The sequence below is a fragment of the Pygocentrus nattereri genome, chromosome 21, assembly GCF_015220715.1.
Source record: "Pygocentrus nattereri isolate fPygNat1 chromosome 21, fPygNat1.pri, whole genome shotgun sequence".
In the NCBI taxonomy this organism is placed as follows: domain Eukaryota; kingdom Metazoa; phylum Chordata; class Actinopteri; order Characiformes; family Serrasalmidae; genus Pygocentrus; species Pygocentrus nattereri.
Window position 1 is genome coordinate 33,471,126 of NC_051231.1, and position 13,465 is coordinate 33,484,590.

Sequence of the window (13,465 nt, forward strand, 5' to 3'; positions counted from 1 at the left end):
TGCATATCAGGTAAATAGTTAAATTACAGTTTAAGTAGGGCTTGCTCAGAAAAACACTAACATTAGCAAATGTGGATGCCTTCTTATAAATTATGCTAGTTTTTTTTTTTAACTACATTTTTATGCCCACCTGAGGGGTAGGACTCCCACTAATGTTCGATGTGATGTGAAAGCCAGAGCTAAGAGATTCCTCTTCCCTTCCTAGACTGCTGACCTGGGCTGTCTAGGCTGTGGCGTTGCCAGGCTTTGAACCTGAAGTGCACAATTCAATATTTTTATTTGAATTGTTTTAGTATTTTGGAATAGCATTTTTGTATGTAGATAGTAAAAGCTAATTATTACTTGTTATTAATAAAGTAAAGGTCAGTATCTGTACACAGTAACTCTATAGTCTCCGTTTCTCTGATGTCATCTTTCCACAAATTTCAGAGGCTGTTTCAGTTACGGTTTGTTTTACAGATAACAATACATGAACTGAAGCCTGACAGTAGTTTTCATTTTAATTCTTTTTAATGCTCCATTGCAAGTGCTCAAGGTGTTTAAGAAATGTGAAATGACACTATACTGACTATACTTTTACCAGCTTACAATCTTTGCTGTTTTCTTTTTGGTACTGAAGATAAGTTTGCATTGTGGGTCAAGTATTTCTGTGAACAGAAAAGTAAAAAAATACAAACACTTGATTGTTTCTGTCAGTTTTATTGAACTACAGTTTGCATGGACATTAAACAAGAAATACATATTTTATTATTGCTTGTTAGTGTCCCTTGTGGTCTTCACCCTTTATTCTGCCACTTCCTTGCCCTAAAACACATAGACATATTATTAGTAACAGAGTGTATTGCTGATTATTAAAAGTGATCATTTAAAAGAACTGTGATTTATGCCAACAGAAGCTCATGTGTTTCTAAGACTTTCCGTGTTTGTTTGAATAAGTAGACTTTACCTTTCCAGCATCTCGGCTCCTGGCTCTCAGCTTGTTGACCTGAGACTCAGCAATGTCAGCACGCTCCTGAGCTTCCTCCAGCTCATGCTGCACCTTCCTGAACCTGGACAGGTGAGTGTTTGCCTGCTCCTCCTGTGAGAATGAAGTCAAGTCAGATGGTTTAATGTTGTTTTTATGAGTGAAACATGTTCATCTGCATGGTCTTGTCACTCATTATATTGCACTGCATGTACAATGCAAGACACGTAATGGCACACTTACAGCTTCCTCAGCCTGTCTCTTGTAGGACTTCACTTTGAGCTGCAGCTTGTCCACCAGATCCTGCAGTCTGTTTACATTCTTCTTGTCTTCTTCAGTCTGCAAAGGTTCTGTTGTAGGGTTTGCTTGGTCTAGTAGATATTGTTTTTATAGTGTGTATGTTACTCAGTTAGTACTTTACCTGGTAGGTGAGTTCTTTCACTCTCCTCTCATATTTGCGAACTCCTTTAACAGCATCAGCGCCACGTCTCTGCTCACCTTCAACCTCAGCCTCCAGCTCACGCACCTAGAATACAATGTTTTATGTGTCAAATTTAAACAAAATAATGTATTCTTTTCTATTTCCACTGGATAAAGAGTGCGTCATACCCTAGACTCCAGTTTCTGAAGCTGTTTCTTTCCACCCTTCATGGCAAGGCTCTCAGCCTCATCCAGGCGATGCTGTAGATCTTTGACTGTAACCTCAAGGTTCTTCTTCATCCTCTCCAGGTGAGCACTGGTGTCTTGTTCTTTCTTCAGCTCCTCTGCCATCATGGCAGCCTATAATAAAAGCCATGAAATCAATTTCCTTTTTTCCGTTATAGAAGACACATGTAAAATCTGTGCAGTTAATCACTCACATCAGTGATAGCCTTCTTGGCCTTCTCTTCAGCATTTCTCGCCTCCTGAACTGTATCATCCACCTCACCTTGAATCTGCACCAGATCAGCCTCAAGCTTCTTCTTGGTGTTGATTAGACTGGTATTCTGTTAAAAGGAATTACAGTCAAGCCCTTAAGGTGATTTGGCAAGGAAGTTGAAAGGAACAGCAAACTAATGAGCTGGTAGAACATACCTGAGAGTGCAGCAATGCCACGCGCTCACTGATATCAACCAGCTCTTGTTCAGCCACTTTGCGGCCTCTCTCTGTCTGCTCCAGTGCAGCTCTCAGCTCCTCAATCTCTGCCAGCATCAGGTTATTCCTGCGCTCCACCATGGCAACCTGCTCCTTCATTTCTTCCTGTCCTCTTAAAGCCTCATCAAGGTGCAGTTGGGCATCCTTATGGAAAATTAATTACAGTTGTTCAGTGTCTAGGTGACTAGGATTAGGATGTTAGAAAGGAAGTATGAATTGAAGTGAGAAAATACCTTGAGTTGTCCTTGAACATTTCTGAGCTGCTTCTGTGCCTCTGCAGCCTGACGGTTTGCATGGCTCAGCTGAATCTCCATCTCATTGAGATCTCCTTCCATTTTCTTCTTGATTCTCAGAGCATCATTTCTGCTCCTGATCTCAGAATCCAGAGTGCTCTGCATGGACTCGATCACCCTCTGACTGTTCCTCTTAATCTGCTCCATCTCTTCATCCTTCTCAGCAAGCTTCCTGTCAATCTCACTCTTTACCTGGTTGAGCTCGAGTTGGATTCGAAGAATCTTGGATTCTTCATGTTCAAGTGTGCCCTGAAAAATAACGTTAAATATTAAACTGTTTCCTGCAAACCAGTTATACCTTTACATTTACTTACGTCACGTGTCGTGTTACCTCGGCTTCTTCAAGAGCTGTCTGGATTTCTGATTTCTCAGTCTCCACTGTTTTCTTTGCCTTCTCCAGTTCATGGATGGTCTTTCCAGTCTCACCAATCTGTTCAGTCAGGTCAGAAATCTCCTCTGAAATGAGAAATGAGAGTAGTAATTTCTTTTTGTTTGTCTTAATGTATTGTTTAAAAATATTTCTATTAACATTTGTATGTGCCTGTTAATTTCTAAGTCACATACGCTGCAGATTCTTGTTCTCTCTCTTCAGGGTCTCCAGCTGGTCAAGAGCTTCCTCATATGAGTTCTTCATCTTAAAGAGTTCAGTGTTGAGAGAGCGAGCCTCTTTCTGAGCTCCCTCCAGCTCAGCCTGACCTTCTTCATACTTCTGCTTCCATTCTGCCAAAACCTAGAAGGTAAAATTACATTTGTATTCAGACAGACAGATTTTGGTGCATTTTCATTGTTCAGTTTTAGCCAACAAGCCCTTTACCTTGTCAAAGTTCTTTTGCTTCTTGTCAAGATTGGCAGCCAGAGCATTGGCTCTCTCAACATCAATCATGAGGTCCTCCACTTCACCGTGAAGTCTCTGTTTGGTCTTCTCCAGAGAGGCACACTTGGAATTTACAGCTTCAATCGATTCCTCAGCATCTTGTAGACGCTGGGCAAGCTTTTTCCTGAGAAGGTCAAATTTTGTAATGTGACATGTTTATCTAGCAACTGTGTCTTTGTGTTGAAAATGAGGAACTGTTTACTTGTTACAATTCAGCATTTACTAATTTGGCCTCTTCAAGCTCCTCAGTACGCTGGATGGCATCTGTCTCATATTTGCTTCTCCACTGAGCCACTTCACTGTTGGCCTTGGACATTCCACGCTGCAGCTCAGCCTTGGCCTCCTGCTCTTCCTCAAACTGCTCTCTGAGCAAATCACAGTCATGACGTGCTGACTGGACAGCATGAGCCAGAGCGTTCTTTGCCTAAAATGAAACACACACTTTTTTGAAACGGTGCTTGTTGTTTTAACTTGGTGTTGCTGAACTATAATACAAATGTGAAACAATTAAAATTATGTCAAATACTGCATTTTAATAGTACCTTGACTTCCTCCTCAATTTGTCTTTTGAGTTCTTCAATCTGCTGTGTGTAAGCTTGTTTTCCTCTGGTCAGCTGAGAAACAAGTGCTTCCTTCTCCTCCAGCTGACGGGTAAATTCACCTTGGAAAAGTTTAAGGAAATTAGATTATAAAAGTGAAGCAAATTTTCAATAATTTTAATTGCTTACTTGTTTTGCCTTTAGTTACCATTCTCAGTCTGTAGTCTTGCTCTTTGTGCACTCAAGTCATTCAGTTGACGAACATGTTCATCATTTTTAGCTTTGAATTCGCTGAGCTGATCCTCAAGAGTCCGACACATCTTCTCTAGATTTGCCTAGAAATATATACTCATTGAAAATAATTGAAATGAAGAAGGATGCTGACACATTTTAATTATATCCCGTATGGAATGCAGTATATAATCTTTCAAGCACATTTCATCCACCTTAGCTGAGCTTTAATGTGCATAAAACAGAACATGAAGTAACTAAACATCCTACATTGTTTTCTATGCAAACTGTATTTTTCCTCTCAATGTTAACACACCTTTGCTTTTGCCACAGCCTCCATGTTACTGGACAGGTCATCTATCTCCATCTTGAATTCACTCTTCTCCTTCTCCAGCTTCTGTTTGACCCTTTGAAGGTTGTCGATCTGCTCTCCAAGCTCAGCAACACTGTCAGCTTGTTTCTTGCGGAGGGCAGCAGCTGTGGCTTCATGCTGCAGAGTGGATTCTTCCAGATCACGCCGCAGTTTCTGGAACTCAGCTTCACGCTTCTTGTTCATCTCTATCTGAGCAGCTGTGGCTCCACCAGCCTCTTCAAGCCTTTCACTGATCTCTTCAAGTTCCCTGGAGAGATCGGCTCTCTGCTTCTCAACTTTAGCACGAGCTGCACGCTCAGCCTCAATTTCCTCTTCTAGTTCTTCAATACGAGCCTGAAAGAAAGATTTTCAGTCATTAGATATATGTGTTAGATGTATAAATAGATTACGTTAAATGTAGCTTAATTGAATGTTATGTTTCTGCAGAGACGAATTACCTGGAGCTCCTTAATCTTCTTCTGAAGCTGAGCACCCAAGGATTGTTCATCTTCAGTTTTGCTCAGAAGTTGGCTGATTTCAAAGTCTTTCCTGTCATGAAAATGGCATAGAATACATCCTTATTTCATCTCGTTTGAATAAATGAATTATTTGTTATCTACACTGTATGGTGGTTTATATACTTTTTGATCTTCTCTTCAGATTGCTGCTTTTCATTCTCCAGGTCCATTATGGACTCCTGTGCCAGTTTCAAGTCACCCTCAAGCTTCCTCTTGGCTCTTTCAAGGTCCATGCGGAGTTTTTTCTCTTGCTCCAATGAACCTTCAAGCTATAATTCATGGAAAGCAGAGATTCTTAGGAAGGCACAGGAGGACTGTAGAGTACATTTATTGTATATATTGTTGTTTGATCTTACATCATCCACTTGTTGTTCAAGCTTTGTCTTAGATTTGGTCAAAGTGTTGACTTTGTCTTCCTCTGCCTGGAGATCATCAAGAGTTTGCTGGTGTGCCTCTTGGAGGGCTTTCTTCTCCTTGGTAAGCTTGGCAATGCTCTCATCCTGAGAGGCCATCTCCTCAGTCAAGTTTTTCACCTGTTTGAAAACATTTTGAAATGGTGTATTATCATTAATTTATGAATATTGCTTTCTCACATGATATAAACCTTGCACGTCTAATCTTCCACAGTCTTTAACTGCACTTATATGTATAAACTATTAACCTTGTTCTCAGTGGCATGTTTCTCCTTCTCCACTTTAGCCAAGGTGAGTTCCAGATCATCAATGTCCTTCTTCAGCTCAGAGCACTCATCCTCCAGTTTCCTCTTCTTGGCGGTCAGCTCAGCATTGATTTCCTCCTCATCCTCCAGCCTCTCATTTGTCTCTTTGAGTTTGGCCTCAAGCTGGATCTTGCTCTTAATGAGGCCCTCACACCTTTCCTCAGCATCAGCCAGATTCTCTGTTTCCTGTGAGTTATTAGGATTTTTTAAAACATTTTTAAGATTATCCCATGTCTTGGAATGTGCAAACTTCATTGTAAAGACTTACAGATGTTACTGCCAGTTGCAGGTCATTTTTCTCCTGAAGAAGTGACACCATCTTCTCTTCAAGCTCTTTCTTCTTGGCCAGTGCTTTTGCCAGATCTTCCTTCATTTTCTCATAGCTCTCTTTCATGTTAGCCATTTCTTTTTCTGTTTCTGCGCTCTTCAGAAGAGGCTTGATCTTGAAGTACAGCTTCATCCATGGCCAGTGTTTCACATTCATGAATGAGCGGATGTTGTATTGAATGCTATAGATGGACTCCCTAGAATGAAGATGGTTCAGTTCTTCATGCTGCATTTTCAATTTTAAGATTATATCTTGATTATTCTTGTGTGTTTAAATATTCATATGATGTCTGTCTGCTTTATTAATCTAAAAATACCTCCTCTCCATCATCTTGACAAACTCTCTCCTCATAAGGTAGCCACGACACAATGCTTGAGTCATTGTCACCAGAGATGCTAGTTTTTCATCTCGCATCTCCTCAAGGGTACCAAGTAGACCAGCTTTGAAGAAGACCTAAACAGACATTTTATAAAGTTACTGACCCCTGTTTTTAATGTGTACCTATAAAGTATGTTTAATATATTTTACACACTCGTAGAATTTAGCTCACATTTGCTGTTATAAAGCATTCTGTATTAGTAAGGGACCTCGTTCATTCATGCTTGTCCTGCTCCACCAAGAAACTTTAAAATGTCATCTAATTCACCACAGATATTTATATTCTCTGTGTATTTTTCCATGGACTAGTGACCTATCTAAGGTGTATCCTGCCTTCTGCCCAATGACCACTCAGATTGGCTTCATGCCCCCCCGCCGTCGACCCGGAAACATAAGCAGTTTAGAAAGTAACAGACAGGTACCATGTTTCACCATTGCAGACATTGACACAGATTTTATATTTTAGTTAAGTAGTCGGTCATTAATATACATGAAATAAATTTTAGACTTCCAATATGCTATATTCCCATGTTATGAAAATAATTTGAGCTACCATTAATAGTAACACTAACCTTGGTGTGCCCAAACTTGTACTGGGTGTGGTCCACATCAATGGAGCCCAGCAGTTTCTCTGAGGCTTTTTTATTGTCAATGAACTGTCCCTCTGGGATGACACTGGCATTCAGGACTTTGTATCTGTTTTCACAATTGTGATTCAGTAAATGTGGCAAATTAGTAACTGTTTGGAACTATTTTGTAACTGTTTTATATTTTTAAATGTGACGACTATGAAAGCGACCTTTGCTTGAAGTCACCGTAGAGGATTCTGCTGGGGAATCCCTTTCTGCAGATTCTGATACCCTCCAGCACACCATTACACCTCAGCTGGTGGATAACTAGGAAATTCTCCATCAGACCTAAAGGTATAGGAGTAATGATGCCATGTATATTTTGAATTTTGAATACATTTTCGCAATATACATGTTATGAAGAGCACCTACCTGGAGTCTTGGACTCATTAGGAATCAAGCAGCGGACAAAGTGAGGGTGAGTGCTCCTCAAGTTGGTCATCAGCTTGGCCAGGTTCTCCTGTGGATTTTGTGTCATGACAGTGTCTGTTAACTAAGGTCATGCAGACTGGCACATGCATCCTCTTCTAATATTCATATCTTATTTCAGTATAAAAGTTTTTTACCCTGAACAGAGCAGACACAGTCTGGAAGGAACCGCCCTTCTTTTTCCCACCCTTCTTACCTTTTCCACCAGCATCTATTAAAAAAAATGTAATTAATCTGTATGATAGTGTAGTTACTGCTGCAGATTTAATAAATCTTTGTACTGATTTCCATTAGTTCTCAAAAATTATGTATAAGTAGATTTTTTTAAGCATGTATAAGTTTTTTTTTGTCTCCTTACCATCAGCAGCAGCGTGACCTACATACAGGTGGGACAGAAGTTTGTTTGCTGACTTCTGGTACAGCTGAACAACAGAGTCATTCAGGGGGTCTTTGTTCTTGTCCAGCCAGCCAACAATGTTGTAATCTACAGTGCCAGCATAGTGCACAAGAGAGAAATGGGCTTCTGCTTTGCCCTTGGCAGGCTTTGGCTTCTGGAAGGCGTTGCTCTTGCCAAGATGCTGGTCATGCAGCTTGTTCTTGAAGGATGTATCTGTTGCCTTGGGAAACATGCACTCCTCTTCAAGGATGGAGAAGATGCCCATTGGCTAATTATGACAGATTTAGACAGGGGAGTTACATGAGAGCACCTTTGTAAAGATAGTGTTTGTTCTTTGAAAGTGGCTGTTGGTTCTAAGCAGATTACCTTCTCAATAAGCTCAATGCAGGCAGCCAGGTCCATACCGAAGTCAATGAACTCCCATTCAATCCCTTCTTTCTTGTACTCCTCTTGTTCCAGCACAAACATGTGGTGGTTGAAGAACTGTTGCAGTTTCTCATTTGTGAAGTTGATGCACAGCTGCTCCAAGCTGTTGAACTGTATTTCAAAAGAACCATGTTCATAGAATATATTGTTTTATTTATAATTTGTGTCACTTGACTATGACTGAACTATAAATATTTTGTATTTACATCAAAGATCTCAAATCCAGCGATGTCCAGCACACCAATGAAAAACTGCCTCTGCTGTTTTGTGTCCAACATCTCATTGATACGAACGACCATCCACAAGAACATTTTCTCATAGATAGACTTGCAAAGAGCCATTGTTGAATTGTTGACCTGTAGAGTTCAAAAGTATTCTTTGTTACTTCGTAGGTATTTGAAAAAACCTTTGTTCTTGTTTTGGTCAAATAATAGCACATTACCTGAGGTACAGTCTGGCCTTTGGTCACAAACTCGTTTCCGACCTTGACTCTGGGGTAGCACAAAGCTTTCAGCATGTCAGCTGAGTTCAGGCCCAGAAGGTAGGCAATTTTATCAGCCACTGAAGATAAATGTTAAAATGTTTCTTGTTAGGAATTGATGCAAATGCTTCTAATTAAGCCAAATTTATCTTGTGATTTACCCTCAGTGCCGTCAGGCTCAGCCTGCTCCTCTCTCTGCTTTTGCTTGAACTTCATGTTGCCGTGATGCACCACAGCACCAGTCAGCTTGTAGATGTTAATTTTCTCATCAGCAGTGAAGCCCAGAATGTCAATAGCAGTCTGTGTTTGGTGAAACAGATTTGATGGACCAGAATGAGGCATATTTTTAAAAAAAAACATCTGAAGTTCAGTGAAGTTGTACTTACATCTGTGGCAATGAATTCTTCCACATCGTCGATGCTCTTAACTGTGATTTCACCCTGGCTGATCATATGGTAGTCATAGGGGTTGGTGGTGATGAGCAGTGCCTCTGTGTGAAAGACAAAATAAAGTCTTTAGACCAGATCAGTTCTACAACTAAACTAAGAAGAAATGGTAGCAATAAGCCTTTAGGTTCCGTACCAAGCAGCTCTGGCTTGTGTCCAGTCATGAGCTGGTAGAAGATGTGGTAGCTCCTCTCAGCAGACAGCTGGAAAGTGACTCTTGACTTTTCCAGTAGATCTGTCAAAATGTTGATATTAGTAATAGTTGCATTTACTAACATGATCTGTGCCTTCATTGTTTCAGTTAGATTTTTAATCTAATGTTCTTGAACTGAAGAGAGTAAAGTGGTGCAGTGTTGCCGAGTTAATGAACAACAAACAAGTGCAGACAGGCTGTGCAGTGTTTGCTTGCTGCTTTGGGCACATAGCAGGTACCCCTTTTTTTAAAGTTACAATAGCCCCCCACAGTTTTGTAGGTAACATGTTCCGTCATTTTCCAGTACAGATTCTTATTCTGTTATACACATATCTCATGTTTATTGTATTAACACATGACATCATTGAGGGAGGACAGTAGGATTTACAGAATAATAAAATAAATGAATGAAATTCTCTAAGGACAGAAACTTACAGGTTTCAATATCAGCTGATGCCAGCTTGCCAGTTTGTCCAAAATGAATTCTGATGAATTTACCCTGGAAATTCATAAAATGTTTTAATTGGTTCTGTATTTTTTGTATTTTTCATTATGCTGTATGCAGAGTTTGAACTTGTTTGTATGTACTTACAAAACGAGAAGAGTTGTCATTCCTGATAGTCTTGGCATTACCATAAGCTTCCAGGAGGGGGTTGGCTGCAATGATTTGGTCCTCCAGCGAACCCTAGATGTGATAACATACATTTTAGTAAGGAGTTCACTCACAAGTGTTCTGAAAATCCTACAATAGTGATTTATTTACCTGCATTTTGCCAGGAACAGGCTCTGCCTTCTTCTGTCCAGTCATTGCAATTATGGCAAAGTACTGGATGACACGTTTGGTGTTCACAGTCTTTCCTGCACCAGATTCTCCACTGAGAATAGAAGTGAACAATATTAAGTTTTAATAATAATGCGCTTTGCTTTCAGAGTATTTTAAGAATTTTAGAAATTACTTAATTTACTGATGTCTTTGAGAGTTTCTGTTATCATTTTATCATGTGGGTCAATTGTCACATCAGAAGCACCTCAAAATGTTAAATGTACTAAATCTGCATATGCACTGAATATGAAAGAGAAGAGTGCTTCTTTAAGAGTGAGCTGTAGTATTTGGCAGATGCTGATTTTAGCTCAGATTGTCACCCAATCATTTGCATTGGTGATATCTTAGAAACAAAGAATGCTAATGTAAAAGCTCCTTCATAGGGATATCAGGTTGCACTTACGTGATCAGGACGGACTGGTTTTCACGATCTAAAGGAAAACATTGTATAGGATAGCATTATATACTATTAAGGATAACATGTCACATTATTCACAATGATCCATTTTTACAGTTTTAACAGTTTTCCGTGCGACTTTACTTCCTTTCTCTTAAGTTGTTTTATTTTTATGTACTGTTTTCCTTTTTTTGTTTGAGGAATATCATACCAGTGAGCATGAACTGATATGCGTTATCAGAGATGGAGAAGATGTGGGGTGGGGCTTCAATTCTCTTTTTGCCTCTGTATCCAGTCACAACAACTGCATCATATACTGGGAGCCACTTGTAGGGGTTCACAGTGACGCAGAACAACCCTGAGTAGGTCTGAAGATGTGAATAGAAACATTTCCAGAATTGTAATATTACTCACTTTTTGTGTGTGTGTGTGTGTGTATGTATGTATGAATGTATATATATAATTGTTCTTTTGAATTAACTTACATAGATCATCCATGCTGCGTAACGCTCTTTGAGGTTATACAGCACACAGGGCTCGTTCAAGTGGGTCATCATGGCCATGTCTTCAATTTTGTCAAATTTGGGAGGATTCATTGGATAGATATCATCCTCCTTAACTGTGAGGGTCTGTACAAAAACAATTCAGATTAGTTTGATTTGTAATTAAATAGAATGTCTGAGAGATACACAGTGCATTGTATGAAGCATTTACATGTACGCCTATGTCCTGGTCTCTTCATGGCCATGATCAGGCTGAAATTCATTGCATTACAATACATTCCCAGACAAACAGTAATTTTACATTTACAGATGAACAATATGATGGATCCATCATTTATGAAACATTACTTATGAAGCAAAAATCTCTTTGTATGTGTTGGATATACTCAGCAGTACCATTAACAAGCAATAAAACTTTGAGAACTATGGGCCTCTTGCGTTTTAAGTACTATCTTCTTGAGCACGGTTAGTGAATGAGGCCCTACAACCTCGTCATAGGTCTTTTCGCTTACTTTGCCACACAGAGTTTCGACAGTGGCTTTGCCACCCTCTTTACTCTTTAGTGTACCCTTGAGGTACATCTCAGCGGGCTCAGCCACAAAGTATGCTGTCTTAGCATCAAAGGGTTTGTTCTGGGCCTCAATCCTCTCCTTTTCTGACTTGCGGAGGTAGATGGCCGCCGGCCCAAAACATTCCATCTCTCCATCCCCCATGATGGTGTTTTACTGTGAAGACAATTCATATGTTTGTCAGTTTTCTTTAAAAGACTACTTCTGGCTAGTGTAATAAAATCTTACGTAGACCAGCAATGTCATGCACAAGATGTTTGAGTAGAGTGGGGCATATCCTAACACCTAATACATGGATTACTTGTATAGAATAGGCTGCTTGTGTAAAAAGGATTCAGCTTTTTTATACAAGCAACCTATGATTTCATGATTTCAACACTTATGAACAATTCAGCGAAACCTACATAGAAGGGTAAAAGTGGCAGTCGTGAGCTGGAGTTTAGGGAACTGGCCCTGTGACCGGAAGGTTGCCGGTTCGATTCCCAGAGCTGACAGTCCAAGACAGAGGTGACCTTGAGCAAGACACTTAACCCCCATTTGCTCCCCAGGTGCCGTGGATATGGCTGCCCACCACTCCGGGTAAGTGTGCTCACTGCCCCCTAGTGTGTGTGTGTGCTCACTAGTGTGTATGTGGTATTTCACTTCATGGCTGGGTTAGATGCGAAGGTGAAACTTCACTTAATAATTACAATTATTTCAGTACAGTTCCATGTCAAGGTTTTCATGCATCAACGTAAATGTGGTCAGTGAGCCACTATCATTTTTCATTACAAAGTATAACATCATATATCAGCACGATGAAACTGTACATATATTGTATTTACATGTTATCAGTTTTATGAAATGTTTCCAGTGAAATTAATTTATATGGGGACATATGGAATTCTCACATTATATTCTTTGGATGGCTTCGTTGTAGCAACATGTTACCATCACCCCTTCTTGTATAGGCTGCACTGGGTAGCTCTCACTGTATTTAGTTTACTTTATCAGTACAGTGCTATGTTAAAGGGGAATGAAAGTAATGTAGCTGTGAATTCTGTGACTTACACACATCTCACTTGTCATAAAATGCTATGATAAAACAAAATCTTTCCTAGTGTAACAAAAATATAATTAATCCTGATAAATATCACTCTGACTGATTTGAAAGGAGATCAGAGATTATGTTACTATCAATACGAGATGACCGAAAGCACATTTTCCTTTAACTTATTTAATTTCATAACAATATTTGTTACTGCGCTGGGTTATGCCCCATGCCTCACTACTCACACCTTACCTTTTTGTTCCCAAGTGAAGGAAATGGTGAACAGAAAAGGCTGTATATTCTGAAAGAAGAAAACAGTTGAGAAATAAATCAAAACAGAATTGTAATAATATTATTAAAATTATCCAAGAAGACTTTTCTCAGAATTAAATAATTGTAATCAGTTAGTAAGACTCACCTTTGCAGGGTTCCTGGGCTGGCCTCAGTGCTTGCAGGAGCCTCTTATATAGGATCATTAGTGTTCACTCAGCAGAACCTTCAGGCTATGTTTGGTCATGGATTCTTGCTTGTGTATTTCCTCCCTAAGTAGCAATGATGATGTTGTGCTTATGTATCATATTATACTGTGAAATACTGGTGTTCTGTAGCAGTCACCGCAACACTTTATTTCATATGTTTTTAGACAGAATAGTTCAGATTCAGGTATTTTGATAAAAGAGGTGAAACATTTTCTTCTTTTCTTTGTCTTATTTGATCAGTTTTCGTTTGACTAAACTAATAATTTTAAAAATAATGTTATACATTAATGTAAGCTCGTAAAACAGTAGAAAAAATTGTGCCGTTTCACACAAA

General features: G+C 39.5%; 1 protein-coding gene across 1 annotated transcript; it reads right to left on the minus strand.

Moving 5' to 3' along the window:
- Window positions 1–683: 683 nt before the first annotated feature.
- LOC108416711 (myosin heavy chain, fast skeletal muscle-like) lies at window positions 684–12,953 on the minus strand. Its single transcript, XM_037532421.1, has 40 exons — window positions 12,905–12,953; window positions 11,566–11,778; window positions 11,036–11,179; window positions 10,762–10,918; window positions 10,557–10,584; window positions 10,094–10,205; window positions 9,923–10,015; window positions 9,766–9,829; window positions 9,274–9,372; window positions 9,078–9,181; window positions 8,853–8,991; window positions 8,653–8,771; window positions 8,417–8,566; window positions 8,151–8,321; window positions 7,746–8,052; window positions 7,525–7,598; window positions 7,331–7,418; window positions 7,129–7,246; window positions 6,902–7,025; window positions 6,268–6,404; window positions 5,892–6,147; window positions 5,567–5,809; window positions 5,262–5,438; window positions 5,029–5,174; window positions 4,846–4,936; window positions 4,352–4,741; window positions 4,013–4,139; window positions 3,808–3,926; window positions 3,493–3,689; window positions 3,206–3,389; window positions 2,956–3,121; window positions 2,723–2,847; window positions 2,332–2,640; window positions 2,039–2,242; window positions 1,825–1,950; window positions 1,574–1,744; window positions 1,386–1,490; window positions 1,208–1,303; window positions 947–1,078; window positions 684–804 (listed from the first exon to the last, which is right to left on the minus strand). The coding sequence occupies exons 2-40, from the start codon at window positions 11,764–11,766 to the stop codon at window positions 784–786; spliced, it is 5,814 nt and encodes a 1,937-aa protein (XP_037388318.1). The 5' UTR covers window positions 11,767–11,778; window positions 12,905–12,953; the 3' UTR covers window positions 684–783.
- Between the last annotated feature and the right edge of the window lie 512 nt (window positions 12,954–13,465).

What these genes read in the sequence shown, in the direction of transcription:
- LOC108416711 (XM_037532421.1), bottom strand. Translation starts at nt 11,766, where the DNA reads ATGGGGGATGGAGAGATGGAATGTTTTGGGCCGGCGGCCATCTACCTC. An exon ending in ATCAGCTGATATTGAAACCT is followed by an intron (nt 9,373 to 9,765) that starts GTAAGTTTCTGT and finishes ACATTTTGACAG; the next exon opens with ATCTACTGGAAAAGTCAAGA. An exon ending in AAGAATTCATTGCCACAGAT is followed by an intron (nt 8,992 to 9,077) that starts GTAAGTACAACT and finishes CACCAAACACAG; the next exon opens with ACTGCTATTGACATTCTGGG.